Source organism: Bombus affinis, chromosome 15 (genome assembly GCF_024516045.1).
Source record: "Bombus affinis isolate iyBomAffi1 chromosome 15, iyBomAffi1.2, whole genome shotgun sequence".
NCBI classification, from domain to species: Eukaryota; Metazoa; Arthropoda; class Insecta; order Hymenoptera; family Apidae; genus Bombus; species Bombus affinis.
The window spans coordinates 4348504-4360649 of record NC_066358.1 but is presented as its reverse complement, the minus strand read 5'-3'; the positions used below and the strand labels follow the sequence as shown (position 1 = coordinate 4360649).

Here is a 12146-nt window from a genome sequence, read left to right as displayed (position 1 = left end):
GTTGCAGCGAATCTTGGCCCTGTAGTTGAGCTTGCTGCGGCTGCTGTAGCGACTGCGTCAAACCTCCACCAGTAGGCTGAGCGGCCGGCGGCAGCATCGTGCCCGAACCCGACTGCTCGGCCAACAATTGTCGCTGAAGCTGTTGCGCCTGGTAATGAGCCACCGCGACCAACTCTGGGGAATCCATTCCCATGGAGGCTGCGGCGGCTGCTACCGCGGCGTGGCTTAGTTGCACCTGCTGCTCCGTATGATGCCCGGACAGCCCAGCCTGATGACAGGCCAGCGGATGTACGCCAACGTGCGACAGCCTGCTGGCCGAACAGCTAGACGAGGCTAAGTAGGCGCCGGGGAGGCTAGGGTTCTCGCCCCGCTAGGGAGCCATGTTCTTGGGCCTGCGCCCCCGTCGCCCCCTGGTGGGGGGGCGCGGGGACTCCTGGCCTCACTGGCTCACCGCGGGGCTTTTCTTGTCTTGTTGCTGCTGATTGGCATCCTGCGTTCCCTGTACACCTGCTGCTCCTCCGCCTTGTCCACCTTGAACTCCCTGTAACCCCCGTTGCACGTCACGCTTCGACATTGGAATCTTCGTTCTTGTTCGATCGCCTCGCAAACGTGTTTGGAAAGGGTGACATTTACCTGACTACCGGGTCCTCCTTGTGGCGGTCCAGGACCGCGATCCGGAGGCCAAGAATTACCCGGGGTCGGTTCCGAATGGAATTGATGAGGATGCGGAGGTGGCCCACCCGGCGTGTCGTGACTATGAGGGTCCAAACTGTTCGTAGCGTCGTACTGCGTGTTCTCCAACCTCGTGATTACTCGTTCGTCCTCCTCGCCAAAGTCCCCTCCCATCAGCGACGGTTCACCCACAACCATCACGTCCTGGATCGACAGGAAAGTACAGAGAGAAACGTTAAACGACAGAATCATTCGTTAGAAGAGGAGGCAGACAGCCTTACCGATTACGTATCGTAAACGGCGATTTTGTTCTATAGCGTTTTGTTAGAACAAATAGTCCTGAATCGTTTGAAAAGCGGAGACACAGCCTTCGATAAAGGACGCTTCGGCTGCAGCCCGTTTTACGATAAAACTAACGACTCTCGTAGTACGCTCACCTGTGACGCAAGAGAAAAATTAGGTCCCGGCGATCTCTTTTTGCTGGGCGCAGGCGGTGCGTTATTTCCTGGCCCTGGTGTGCTACCCTTTCGCTTTCTCCGTTTACTGGCCGGCCTCTGCGACTCTGAAAGAACAGATTCTCGATAAACTCGTGCCTCAATCGGTTGAAGAGGACGCTAGCCATGTAGCAGCGCGCTAAGAAACTTCAGACCGCTACCCAGCTTTGGACCTTTCTCCAAATCAAAGGTCTCTGACACACAGAAGCATGCATGCATCGGTGGACAGACAGATAGAAAGATCGATAGATCGCGTTCTCTAAACGCTTTTGTCAATCAAAAAAAGCTACTTAAGAAGTGTCAGCACTCACGAAGAATATATCTTTACAGAGAAACACGCATTCGCATCGAAGTAAGTCCGATGTGCATTTACGATTTTAACGCGCTCGGTTCCATGATTTCCTCGACCTTGAACACGGGGGCGCCGGATAATTGAGAGGGAACGTGGTGAGTTACGGGTGAAACAGGAAACGCGGTGCAGCGCATACGCATGATAAAAACAAACGATAAGACTACAAGGAGGAGTACCTCACGCAACGTCGATCGAGGAAAAATCAGCTACCGCTGCTATCAACAAGCAACGATCGCAAGCAATCGGATCGTCGATCTTTTCTTTTCGCGGAAGCACCACCATTTTTCGTATTCGAAATGACTTCTTTTCAAAACGTTCCATTTTAATAAGTTCTAACGTCAAGGTCGAGATGTTTAACGACCTGGCGAACAATCTTTCAAGCGTTATTACTCTAACTTTATAATCGTACACAACGACGATAAAGTATACGCGTTCACCGTGAAATCGACGCCGTGAAACGCTTTGTACGCGACATTTGCGAATTTAGCCTTCGTCCAAGTGGTCCGACAATGCGATTTCCCAATGGATTTCAGCTCCAAGAGATAAAGGATGATATAATAGGATCGGTCCAAGGGAATAGAAGTTCTGGTCGTAGAAAGCGATTGAAACCGAGGCTCTTAACGCGGTAACAAGTCGATGACGAATATTCTTCGTCATTGAGCGAACGAAAAACGAATCCTGCGGTAGACTGGTCGGCCGTTTGGCTCCACTGGCTGGTGCTTCTCATGTAAAGCAACTGTTCGTCTACCTCTCTTACCCGGCGGGGCAAACGTCCTCTGCCATTTCTGGAACAAGGTCGTCTTCAAGCAGTCCCGCGGTGACAACGCGTACGCCTTGTGCCTCGACATCAGCTCTTGCATCGGCTCCAAGATCACACATAACTGGAAAAAAGAATTCAACAAATTTTTATTCTTTGGTCCTAGTGCAACGTTCCAAGCTTATAATAATTTCGCCATCTTGATTATAAAACGTCATTTTATCTAAACTATAGTTATCGAAACTTTGTAGTTAACCATCGATTATCACGATCTTAGTTGCTAGACGCAGATATTTATATATAAATTCATTTAAAAAAGAAATCTAATCGAACCGAGAATACTAATTAGAGAAAAATTTACGAGCTCTTGTAATACGAATTGTTCGTCTCTCGACAAGTTCCAATAAACGAAGTTGTATTGTATTCGAAAGTTATTGTAGAGGTAAAGCCGTGAAACCTTCGGTAACTCTGACCAACTCTCTCCGGTTCTCTAAATAAATGTCCTAAAAGAGTAGCGGGCGAAACGCGTGCGCGTATTAATATCATTATCCCCAAAAACAGTGACCGCTGATGATTTTCTTTCAGGCGCAAAAATAGTCGGTCGATATAGATACACAAAATAAATGTGACTGTTATTTAATCCGATGCGAGTTCGACAGGGAACTTATGCGCGCTATTAATATGAAAATTATCGTATACGGCGTGTACCGGTTGAAAATAAACTTCCTAAAATATATTCGCACGCGGTGCGCGGAACGTAACGCCGCCACGCATCGTCCGAACATCGTTCCAAAGCAAATTAAATTTGGTTTATGTTTGCCGTAATAAAACTGAAATCCATTTTACATTATTATCGTAAGCACGTAATTTCCCGGCAGCCTTTATATTATAATGATGACAATTAAAGTAATCGATAGCGGGCGGATTGCATAGAGGCAGAGCGGAGCGAGCTTCGCCGGAAGGCCAGCCCGAAATTTTGCAAAACTTTAATTTCATTTTAATTAATATTCGCATTAGTACGGTCGTCGCCATCGGTCAGGTTTTCGATCGATTCGCTCACCCGACGTTCCGCCTCTCGTTTTTTCACGCGTATTTCTAGTTTGGTTATAATGTATAATATGCTGCAATACTATAACAAATTGATCAAAAATTTGTTTAATAATAGGAACAGAGCGGATTATTGATAGAAAATAGTTGTCGAGAAACGAGGAAAAATTTGAGGTGAAGATATTTTCTCGTCAGCTTTCGATTAACGACGCAACAATCGTTTCAGCGAGCAAAGAGCAACGATACGCGCAAGTGAAAGCGCTTCCGAGCGTGCAAAAGAAGGTGGATCGTAACCCGGATACCCGCCGTACTTTCGCGAGCCGATCTCTTCGCGATTCTTGGCCCATTTAGCCCTTTATATTCTGCTTTCGAATAATGTATTACTTATTTCCTTCGAGTTTAACCCTTTAGTAAAACGTTGATTACTCTGACTGATCACGACACGCGCTGTTATAATCGAATAAATTTATTTTCATATGAGAAACGTATATATTTAGAACGTCCCCGCGGTCAGTGCTCAAATTTTTCATCAAACAATAGTTCAACATAACAATAATCAATCTTTTCGTTTTAATCGATATTCTGATAATAAAAATTCTATCGGTTCCGCCTGTATTTAAATGTATCGATGCGAATTAAATATGCTTAAAATCCGGCCGGAATTCATAGATACTACTTCTTTCGAGTTCTTTGAGGCGTCGTAGAATGGTGTCAGCGCTCGGAGATGCCGTATTTAGTTACACAAAGCGAAAGTTTCATCATGTGCGCGTGGCTTTTACTGTCTTTAAGTTAATTTACATTGTCTTGTTTTTACCTTTACAATTAATTTTTACGAGCCAACAATCTCTTTATACATTACAGTAACAAAATAGTATACATCGTTTGAACGTTATACTTTCCAAAACCATCTTTACTTATCGCTGCTAGGTGATTTGTAAAAAATATTTTAATTCGAGCTATACATTATTCGATAATAATGCAGGACTTAAAGAGTCGAACAAGAGTCAAACACACGATCTATATTTCATATAAATCACGCAACAAATAGATGGAATTGTACTATAAGTCAATGGAACAGAAGAAGTACGACGGTGTTTCGAAACATCGTTAAACGTAAAACGAAACACCTTCGCCACTTTTCATAGCAGACAGTTAACATATACGTACCCTAAGGTAATTCAGGGTGGAATTGGTGATGCCCTGCCTGGTGATGTTCTTGCTAAGCTGTTCGAGCATCGTCGGATCCTGTTGCATACCGACCACAGTCCTAGGCACGAGTTCCTTGTGCGTTCTCACCGACATGTGCCACGACTTTATCCTCATAAGGTCGTCAAACGTGAATTCCAATATTAATCTGCCCTCCGTACATACCTGCAGAACAAACACGCGTTCAAACTGCTGTATAAACACGACCATTGGCCTCGCGACCAATCGCAGGTGAGAAATTTCATTTTACACTCGCACGAGGGAGAATGTCCTATCACGAATGTGAAATGTACGATACGAAATACCATTGTGGATAGAAATAGGTGAGGGTAAAGAAAAAATTTGAAAATGTAACAATGCTAGGGAATAAAGGAAGCGAATAAGATGATCGAAGAAGCGTGCACGTGAAACGAGCCGTTCGCTGTTACACGAACCATGATTCCTTTCGTTTACATTGTTAAACCGTGAATCGATAGTGCAACAATGATAAGTAGACTGCGGATATTTATGTCTTCGTAGGAAATGTTATGCTGCAACTATACATAGAATATACGTAATATGCAAAAATGTATGAAGTAAGAATATGGATAAGTACATTTTCGTCGAAGCTAGGTTCAAAGATTAAGTTTTTTTTACAATTAGTTGTCTACCTTGTACCTGTATAAGAATAAAAAATTCTACATTGATTTTGTAATTATGAGACGCAGTGTATTTGGTGCGTGTAATAACAACATATAGATTCTTTAATTAGTTTTGGAAAAAACGAACTTGCGTAAAATCCGCAGCCTAACGATGGTACATTCGATTGAAATGAATAGGATTCTTACCTTCGTGAACATTGGTTTTCCGTGATGCGTTACCATAACGCAGTTATCACAGTCGAGGGTTATGCTGGTGTTGTGAAATGACTCCTTCGGGTGTTTCAAATTGTAGTAAAGTTCCGTTACTCCGCCCTCGAATATCGAACGGAAGTACCTAGGTATTAACGTCCTACCTATCGCTGTAAGCATAAATGAACGGATCATCAGTACCTAATCCAACGACATCGAGCAGGGTGCAGATATTTTCGTCGGGCAACGAAGAAAATCCGCTCGATGTAATTCCTCCGTGATGTTTCTGTTTGCCTTGCCGGTACATTCGAAGGAAAAACATCGAATATAGAAAAGAAAGAAAGAGAGGGAGAGAGAAAGAGAGAAGGATAGACTGGGGTCGGAAGGATTGAAAAATTCTGGATCAGAGACGGAGACTACGGAGAGAGTTCTCCGTTGCATCTTATTGCTACGGTAATGCTTGTCGCGGAACTGTCGTTTACGCTCGATGACGATGCGATGCGACGTGTAATCACGTTGTTGCCGTGTATTCAGCAACGAACGCAGGGGAGGAAGACATTAAAATCCACCGGTTGCAAAATTGCTCTGCGGTGGCACGTAATTATTTAGAACGTGTGCAACGCGTATAACGCGGTGCGTGCCGGTTGCTACACGTACGGAGCATCGTCGAGGACAATGGACCGTGAAGAAGAACGAGTCGTTCCGAAAGAAAAACGACCAACCAGAGGCAGTATCTTCTCGTTGGTCGTCGCTAAGCTTCGTAAATGCGTTTTCCACGTTTCTAAATAACGTCGTAGGAGCGCGTATTCCGCGACACAAGCAAGGAAATAGTTAGTACATCGATAGGAATCGCGAATGGTCCCGATGGAAAATCGAGTGGAACGCTTTTGAAAGAAGAATTGCACGGTGGCGCAACTTACTGTATCTCTTGGGACCGTCCTCCAAGCAAAACGTGAGGGTTAAGGTTGCGTCGTCCTCGAAGAATTCAGTCGCGAATGCGTCCCACCAGAGATTGTCGCTCTCCTGTAACAAAAGATAGAAAACCATGTAATATCGTGGCACTTCCGGGCAAATCGCGCGCAATCACCGACTCTCGATACAGAGTCGAGGCTCGAGAACCGGGAGTATCGTGTTCGATAACATCATTGTTGCCATCGGCAAACAGAAAACAGAATCGCGAGCAGAGTGTAACGCGAGCACCGGTATTCTCGACTTACGGACGCGGCGGTGCCGCTGCTACTCGTAACTTCCGCCGCAAGCGTTCCACGCTCGTTTTCGAATTTTTCGTCATGGTAAAGCTCGCGTAACGAAAGGTTTGCAACCAGCATGTTTGCGGATCTTGCCTTATTTCCAGTCAGCCCCGGCAAATTACGCCTAATCTGTAATCGCACGGTACGATGACTGACAACGATTTCCGTGGCGAACGGAGACCACGTTCGGGGAAAAAGCTCGCGAGCAACATACTTAACTTCCCGTGCTCGGTGCTCTACAACTATGTCGTTTCAACATATTCGTGTTACTCTACATATATATTGGCGTTTCGTCGCAGCATGAATATTTATAGGCGCCGATACAGAACGTTTGAAATTTTTACGCCGTAACCGTAGCTCGTCACCTCGTGAAAAACCGATCGACTATGGAACGCACACGCCGTCCACCACCTCTCTTTTCCCCTCGCCATTCTGAATTATTACAGCCACGCTAATATACACGCGTAAATACATGAATACTCGTCCAAGTAAAATCATATTTACAACCACATGTGTCTACAAAATATCTTCGCGACAAGTATAAGACTACAGAGTTGTCTATCGATGGTGTATTATGCACGCATATATTAATTTTTTATTGAATACAAGTTGGCAATAAATATCTTACAACCTCTACGTACATTTTCATATTGATTTCAAAGTACCAGTATAACCGTCGCAATTGCGTCTCATCGCATTGGTAACACTTCAAAAAGTTTTATATAACGCAAATAACGTATTCATAAAAATTTTCTACGCTAGATATTCGAATACGTTGATGAATCGATATAGATTCTTATAAAGTATCTATTTCTATCTTCATTGCGACAGCCTGAAAAGTCTCTTCGTCGATTGTATAACTTAATAGAAAAAATATTGGTCACAACTCGAAAACACGATGTTCATGGTCGTGCTTATTCTCGTTCACGCGAGTTACTCCGAATATAAAGAAGAGGTCAACGATCACTCCTCGGAGGGTTGCCCGCGTTTTCTCCGAAACAACACGGTCTGGATTTCGCGAGAGAAAAAAAGGTATATCGAGACGAACGATCGAGTTTTCAGAGTTTGCACGACGCCGGACTTCGAAAGACGGCAAGAAAAGGTGGCTGGAGCGAAGTCACGCGCGGAAAAATAATAATAAGAGCGAAGGCAGGGAGGGAGAAGATGCGGCGTGGGTGAAGCTGGATGCATAATTGAATGAAAGCGCAGCGAACAAGCGCGTCCAGAGCCAAGGGGTAGTTCCTGCGAGTGAGAGGGGACGAAATGCTATAATTTCAAGCCAGACAGTCATGCGTTATTCAGCGACGAGTATAGGCCGCCTCTGTCTTCGCCTCGTCCTTTCCTCACCCTCCTTCTGTTCCTCTCTATTTTCCTCCTTTTCATTCTAATCCTCGAGCTTGCGCATCTTTCAACCATATACGTCCTTTTAAGGAACTGGGAAATTACCCCAATTTTCTAACGTTGCAGGAGACCTTGGAATCTTTGATTGCGAAATTGAGATATGGGCTCGATCGTTTCGTGATTGATAGTTTCTTGTTATAGTACGAGTTACGATCGGTTTTAGTACTCGACTTTATGTCCTGAATTATTTCATTCTTATCATAGATTCTTCAAAATTGTTCCTATAACGCGTACATAGAGCGGGCGACAAAAGCAAATGTGAAGGATGAGCAGTACAAAACATACTACAATCTTGAAAGCAAAATGATTATAATCGACAAGAAGAATTAAATCATGAATGAATATAGTATGTACGACTGTTACCGACATGATAAGTAATGTTTAGTACGACAAAGTTACTATCAACGTAGCTAGTATACACAAGTATGAATTCTAAAGTCTCTTCTGTCAGTGTATACACGTTGTTCCTTTAACATTAATATGAATTGATATGAATGAAGATAAAAATGTATATAATAACGAGACACAGAAAGAGATTGATCTCGCAATTGGCGTGAGGAACCAGCGGACAATCAGTTTTCAGGGAGGTCCACGTGTAGCCCGCGAAGATTTATTTCGGACGTAAGCCGCACCGTGCCAAATCAAGCAAACTGTTGCCACTCTCGCGCAAATTGATATTTCTGGCAAGCGTGAAGCTCCATAGCCGGCTAAAATCGGGGAGGAATGTTGAGTCGATCAAAATAGACGAGAGATCGACGCCGGTCGAAACGACGCCGAGTGGAAGGAACCTGCTTCAGAACGGAAGACGAATGCCAAACGTTAAGTAATATCTCGAGCACTTTTCCTGAGAAATTCGGTGTATCCCAGCTACGATCTTACATCCGGGGCAAAAGCTGCTGGCGTTACGAATAAGTGTCGGTAATTTTCTGGAAACGCCGTAATAACTCGCTTGCTACAGTTATCATTATTCCTAGTATGATTGCAGCTACATTAATGCTACTCATATGCGATACGATTATTTAGAACAGCCAGAGCTCTGTCATTACTATCATTAGAAATTCGTACTACGATTAATTTATTACCAACGGTGATTTATTTCTGGAAAAAAAGAAGAAAAATGTCTGGAGTAGTTGCGCGAATGATAAAAAGTAGAAATAAGTTTGTTACGCTTTCGGCCAAAGAATATCCAGTAATAGTGGAAAATATAAAACTTGCATCAAAGAAATCGTGCAAGCTTTTAACTATATATTTTACAGAAAAAGCTAACGCGTAACTATTTGCCCCCTTCCCTCAAAAAATAGTTTGCTCGCCTTTGGCAACTTTTTGAAAATTTTAATCAAAAGTGCCGTACCTCCAGAATTCTCTCTACGCGGAAGTTAGATCGATACGTAACGCGAACTTGTGCCCGCGTAAATCACTAAAAACAACAAGCCGCAAAGAACAGCGTAAGTAAAACACTCGTTCGCAAGTTTCGAATTCTCGAATCTTATTGGTGAACCGAACAACCGAGGAATTCGTGAAAACTTGACCGATCCACAACTGGAAACTTCGACTAGAAAGGCTCACGGAGTTTGATGGAAGGTTAAAGCTGAATTACTTTTGCAGAAATAATGTAACGATATTTAACGTTAGATTCTATGCCGAATCGATAGTTGACAATGTACAATTTCCTCGCTAAATCACCTTTCTCCGGCGGTAGAATCGATCGTCGCGCGGTTTAAGAATCGACCATGCTTTCAGTATAATTCTACATTTCGCACGCCTGTAGCGTGTAAATCTTCTTCTAATTGATATACGTGCACCAAAATCAACGTTCCCGCGAGCATCTTCCACTGCGTTAAAAAAGAATTCCCAAAAGACGAGTACAGAAGAAAAAAGGAACAATTTCATTAGGAATTTCTGGTAGAAAAATCGCGAGGAAGTACAAGACCTCCGTAATCTCGCGGTCAAATTTACCTCCATTTGTTCAATCCTTTGCAATGCAATTTTCGTTTAATTAAAATTTAAATATACGGCGTTCTCGTTTTAACGTATTTAAGTGTCAAATCTCAAAGTACATAGAAAAATAGTGCACTTGTCTGGAAATAGACTACTCTTTATTTTATAATCTTCCTCTCTGTCTCTTAATACTATAATACGAATGTCTAATTATAAGTATCGTCCTTAGCTAGTGAATATATATAGTGGGTATATCCCTCTAAATTTAGAATATCGTCAATAAAAAAAAAAGGTGAAAAAAAAAGAAAAATAATGGCTGCAGATGCATGTTTTATTACAATGTTACAAACAAATATTAAACGCAATCTGAAATGCTGTACATTACGAAATATGAAAGATCGATCGTGTGTGCACTTTACATATTTATATTATAAATAATGGCGACTGGTTAAAATATTTAAATTTCCACATCAAAATATGTCGTCGTAATACATCCATACAGATTTGACATCGACGTAGTATCCAGTTTCTATATTTCGAATTTCTTAAGAATCTTTACGCGTAGTTACTTCTAATATCGTACTGCAGAGTCCCTTTCATATCCTGTAATGACAAATTCCTCGCCTAATACATGTATTTCACGCTGGCTTCAATATTTGCTTATAATTTTCTAATAAAGCATTTTAAAGGGTATATTTTTCCTTACTTTCGTTCGTGCAATTTGTCTGGAAAGATTGGAAATATCCTGTGCAGTCAACGAGGCACGTAATTTATTGTATTTTCGCGGCAAGTAATTTGCTATTTGCCTATGTATTTTACTCGAAATTTAAAGAAAGACAATGAAATATGTACTGAGAATCTCGAAATGCTTTATTATTTTCAAAAAAATCGTTGTGAGGGTTAAAAATAGTTGCGAGACTCGCGATAGGGCTGGAAACTGTATCTAGGTATTATGACAAGTTGTTTGGATCGATTTTCGAAACACGGGAACTGGGGATGGTACGTGTGTAGACGGGGCAAAAAATCGCAGCGATAGCCGGAGAAAAGCGCGACAACGGACAAGAAATTCAATCTCGATCCTCTGTCGGTGAGGAAAAAAGGAGGAAAATGCGTCGCGGCGCCGGAGACACACAAATCATCGCTGATTTCCACGATGTGCCTGGACAAAGCAGCGTAATACGCGCTCTTTTGGCCGGCGTATTAGCCGGAGTTAAATTCAATTTGTCCAGGCCGAAGTAATCCTGGCGCAGAGAGAAAGAGAGAGGAACAAGAGGAAAAAACGTGAAAATCCGGGACGTCGTTGCATCGTAATAACCGAGTCGACAGGGAAACGAACCGGGAAACCCGGACAACCCGAAAATCCAAATAAAATAGAAATTAAGTTAGGTTTTGTGAATTCAAACTCGAACTCTCGTTCGTTACGTTTTTACATTTCTCCTACTTTCGACAAAATTTACACTGGATCACAAAAGTATTTGAGCATATACTGTAAAGAAAACTATTATGCTCGTATTGCATATACTATAGGAGACCTTTATCAATGTCACTTCTCTAGACATTAAAACAATATTGATCCTCGTTACATTATACCGTTTCTTTGTTAAGGAACTTCGTAGATTTATCAGCTATCCCTAAAAAGTTTTTCTATCTTTGGATCTGACAAGTATCTTCTCCAATCATAGTAAGTATATTAGAATGTTCCCCTATAGCCATCGAGTAGCATCAAAATTAGAAAACCGATAAAGATAGACTTATGTCTTTTTCCTGTGTTCTACGTATCTATGTATACTGATTAACTTTATGATAATAACGTATTATCAATAACAAAGAGAACCACTTTTAGAAAATTCGAAAGTTTATACGGAAATCAGTGTCGCAACGAAACTAAAAAGTATCCGATATTTATACGGAACCTCTTCACAAATCAGCAAAGTTTCAAAAGACTTAGAGTCATCGCGACGAGGAAGGGGGTGGATACACTGGAGGAGAACTAAGAGAAAAGAAATAAAAGAGAAACAGTAGAAACACCCTAACGAAAGGTGAATCGTCGTTCCGAATCTCCCCAATTGCAGTTCGAAAATTTCACTTCGAAAATGAGAAAGAATCCGGTATAATTCTAACGTTAGCAGATACCTACGATCTATTTTAAAATTGTCATCGTGGATGAATAAATACTTCTGCTGTCATCGATTTACCGAT

General features: G+C 42.3%; 1 protein-coding gene across 6 annotated transcripts in view; it reads right to left on the bottom strand.

Annotated features, from left to right (window-relative positions):
• Positions 1-222: 222 nt before the first annotated feature.
• LOC126924938 (LIM domain-binding protein 2) overlaps positions 223-12146 on the bottom strand; it is a 134482-nt gene continuing 122558 nt past the window's right edge. For 5 of the 6 annotated variants that reach the window (XM_050739987.1, XM_050739989.1, XM_050739988.1 and 2 more), the window contains 7 exons: positions 6279-6381; positions 5356-5528; positions 4490-4693; positions 2267-2399; positions 1110-1234; positions 634-876; positions 223-541 (listed from right to left, as the gene is read on the bottom strand). In XM_050739987.1, coding sequence (XP_050595944.1) covers positions 440-541; positions 634-876; positions 1110-1234; positions 2267-2399; positions 4490-4693; positions 5356-5528; positions 6279-6381 — 1083 coding nt within the window. In that variant the 3' untranslated portion in view covers positions 223-439. The remainder of the gene's footprint in view (positions 542-633; positions 877-1109; positions 1235-2266; positions 2400-4489; positions 4694-5355; positions 5529-6278; positions 6382-12146) is intronic. The other variant, XM_050739985.1, reaches the window with a different exon arrangement.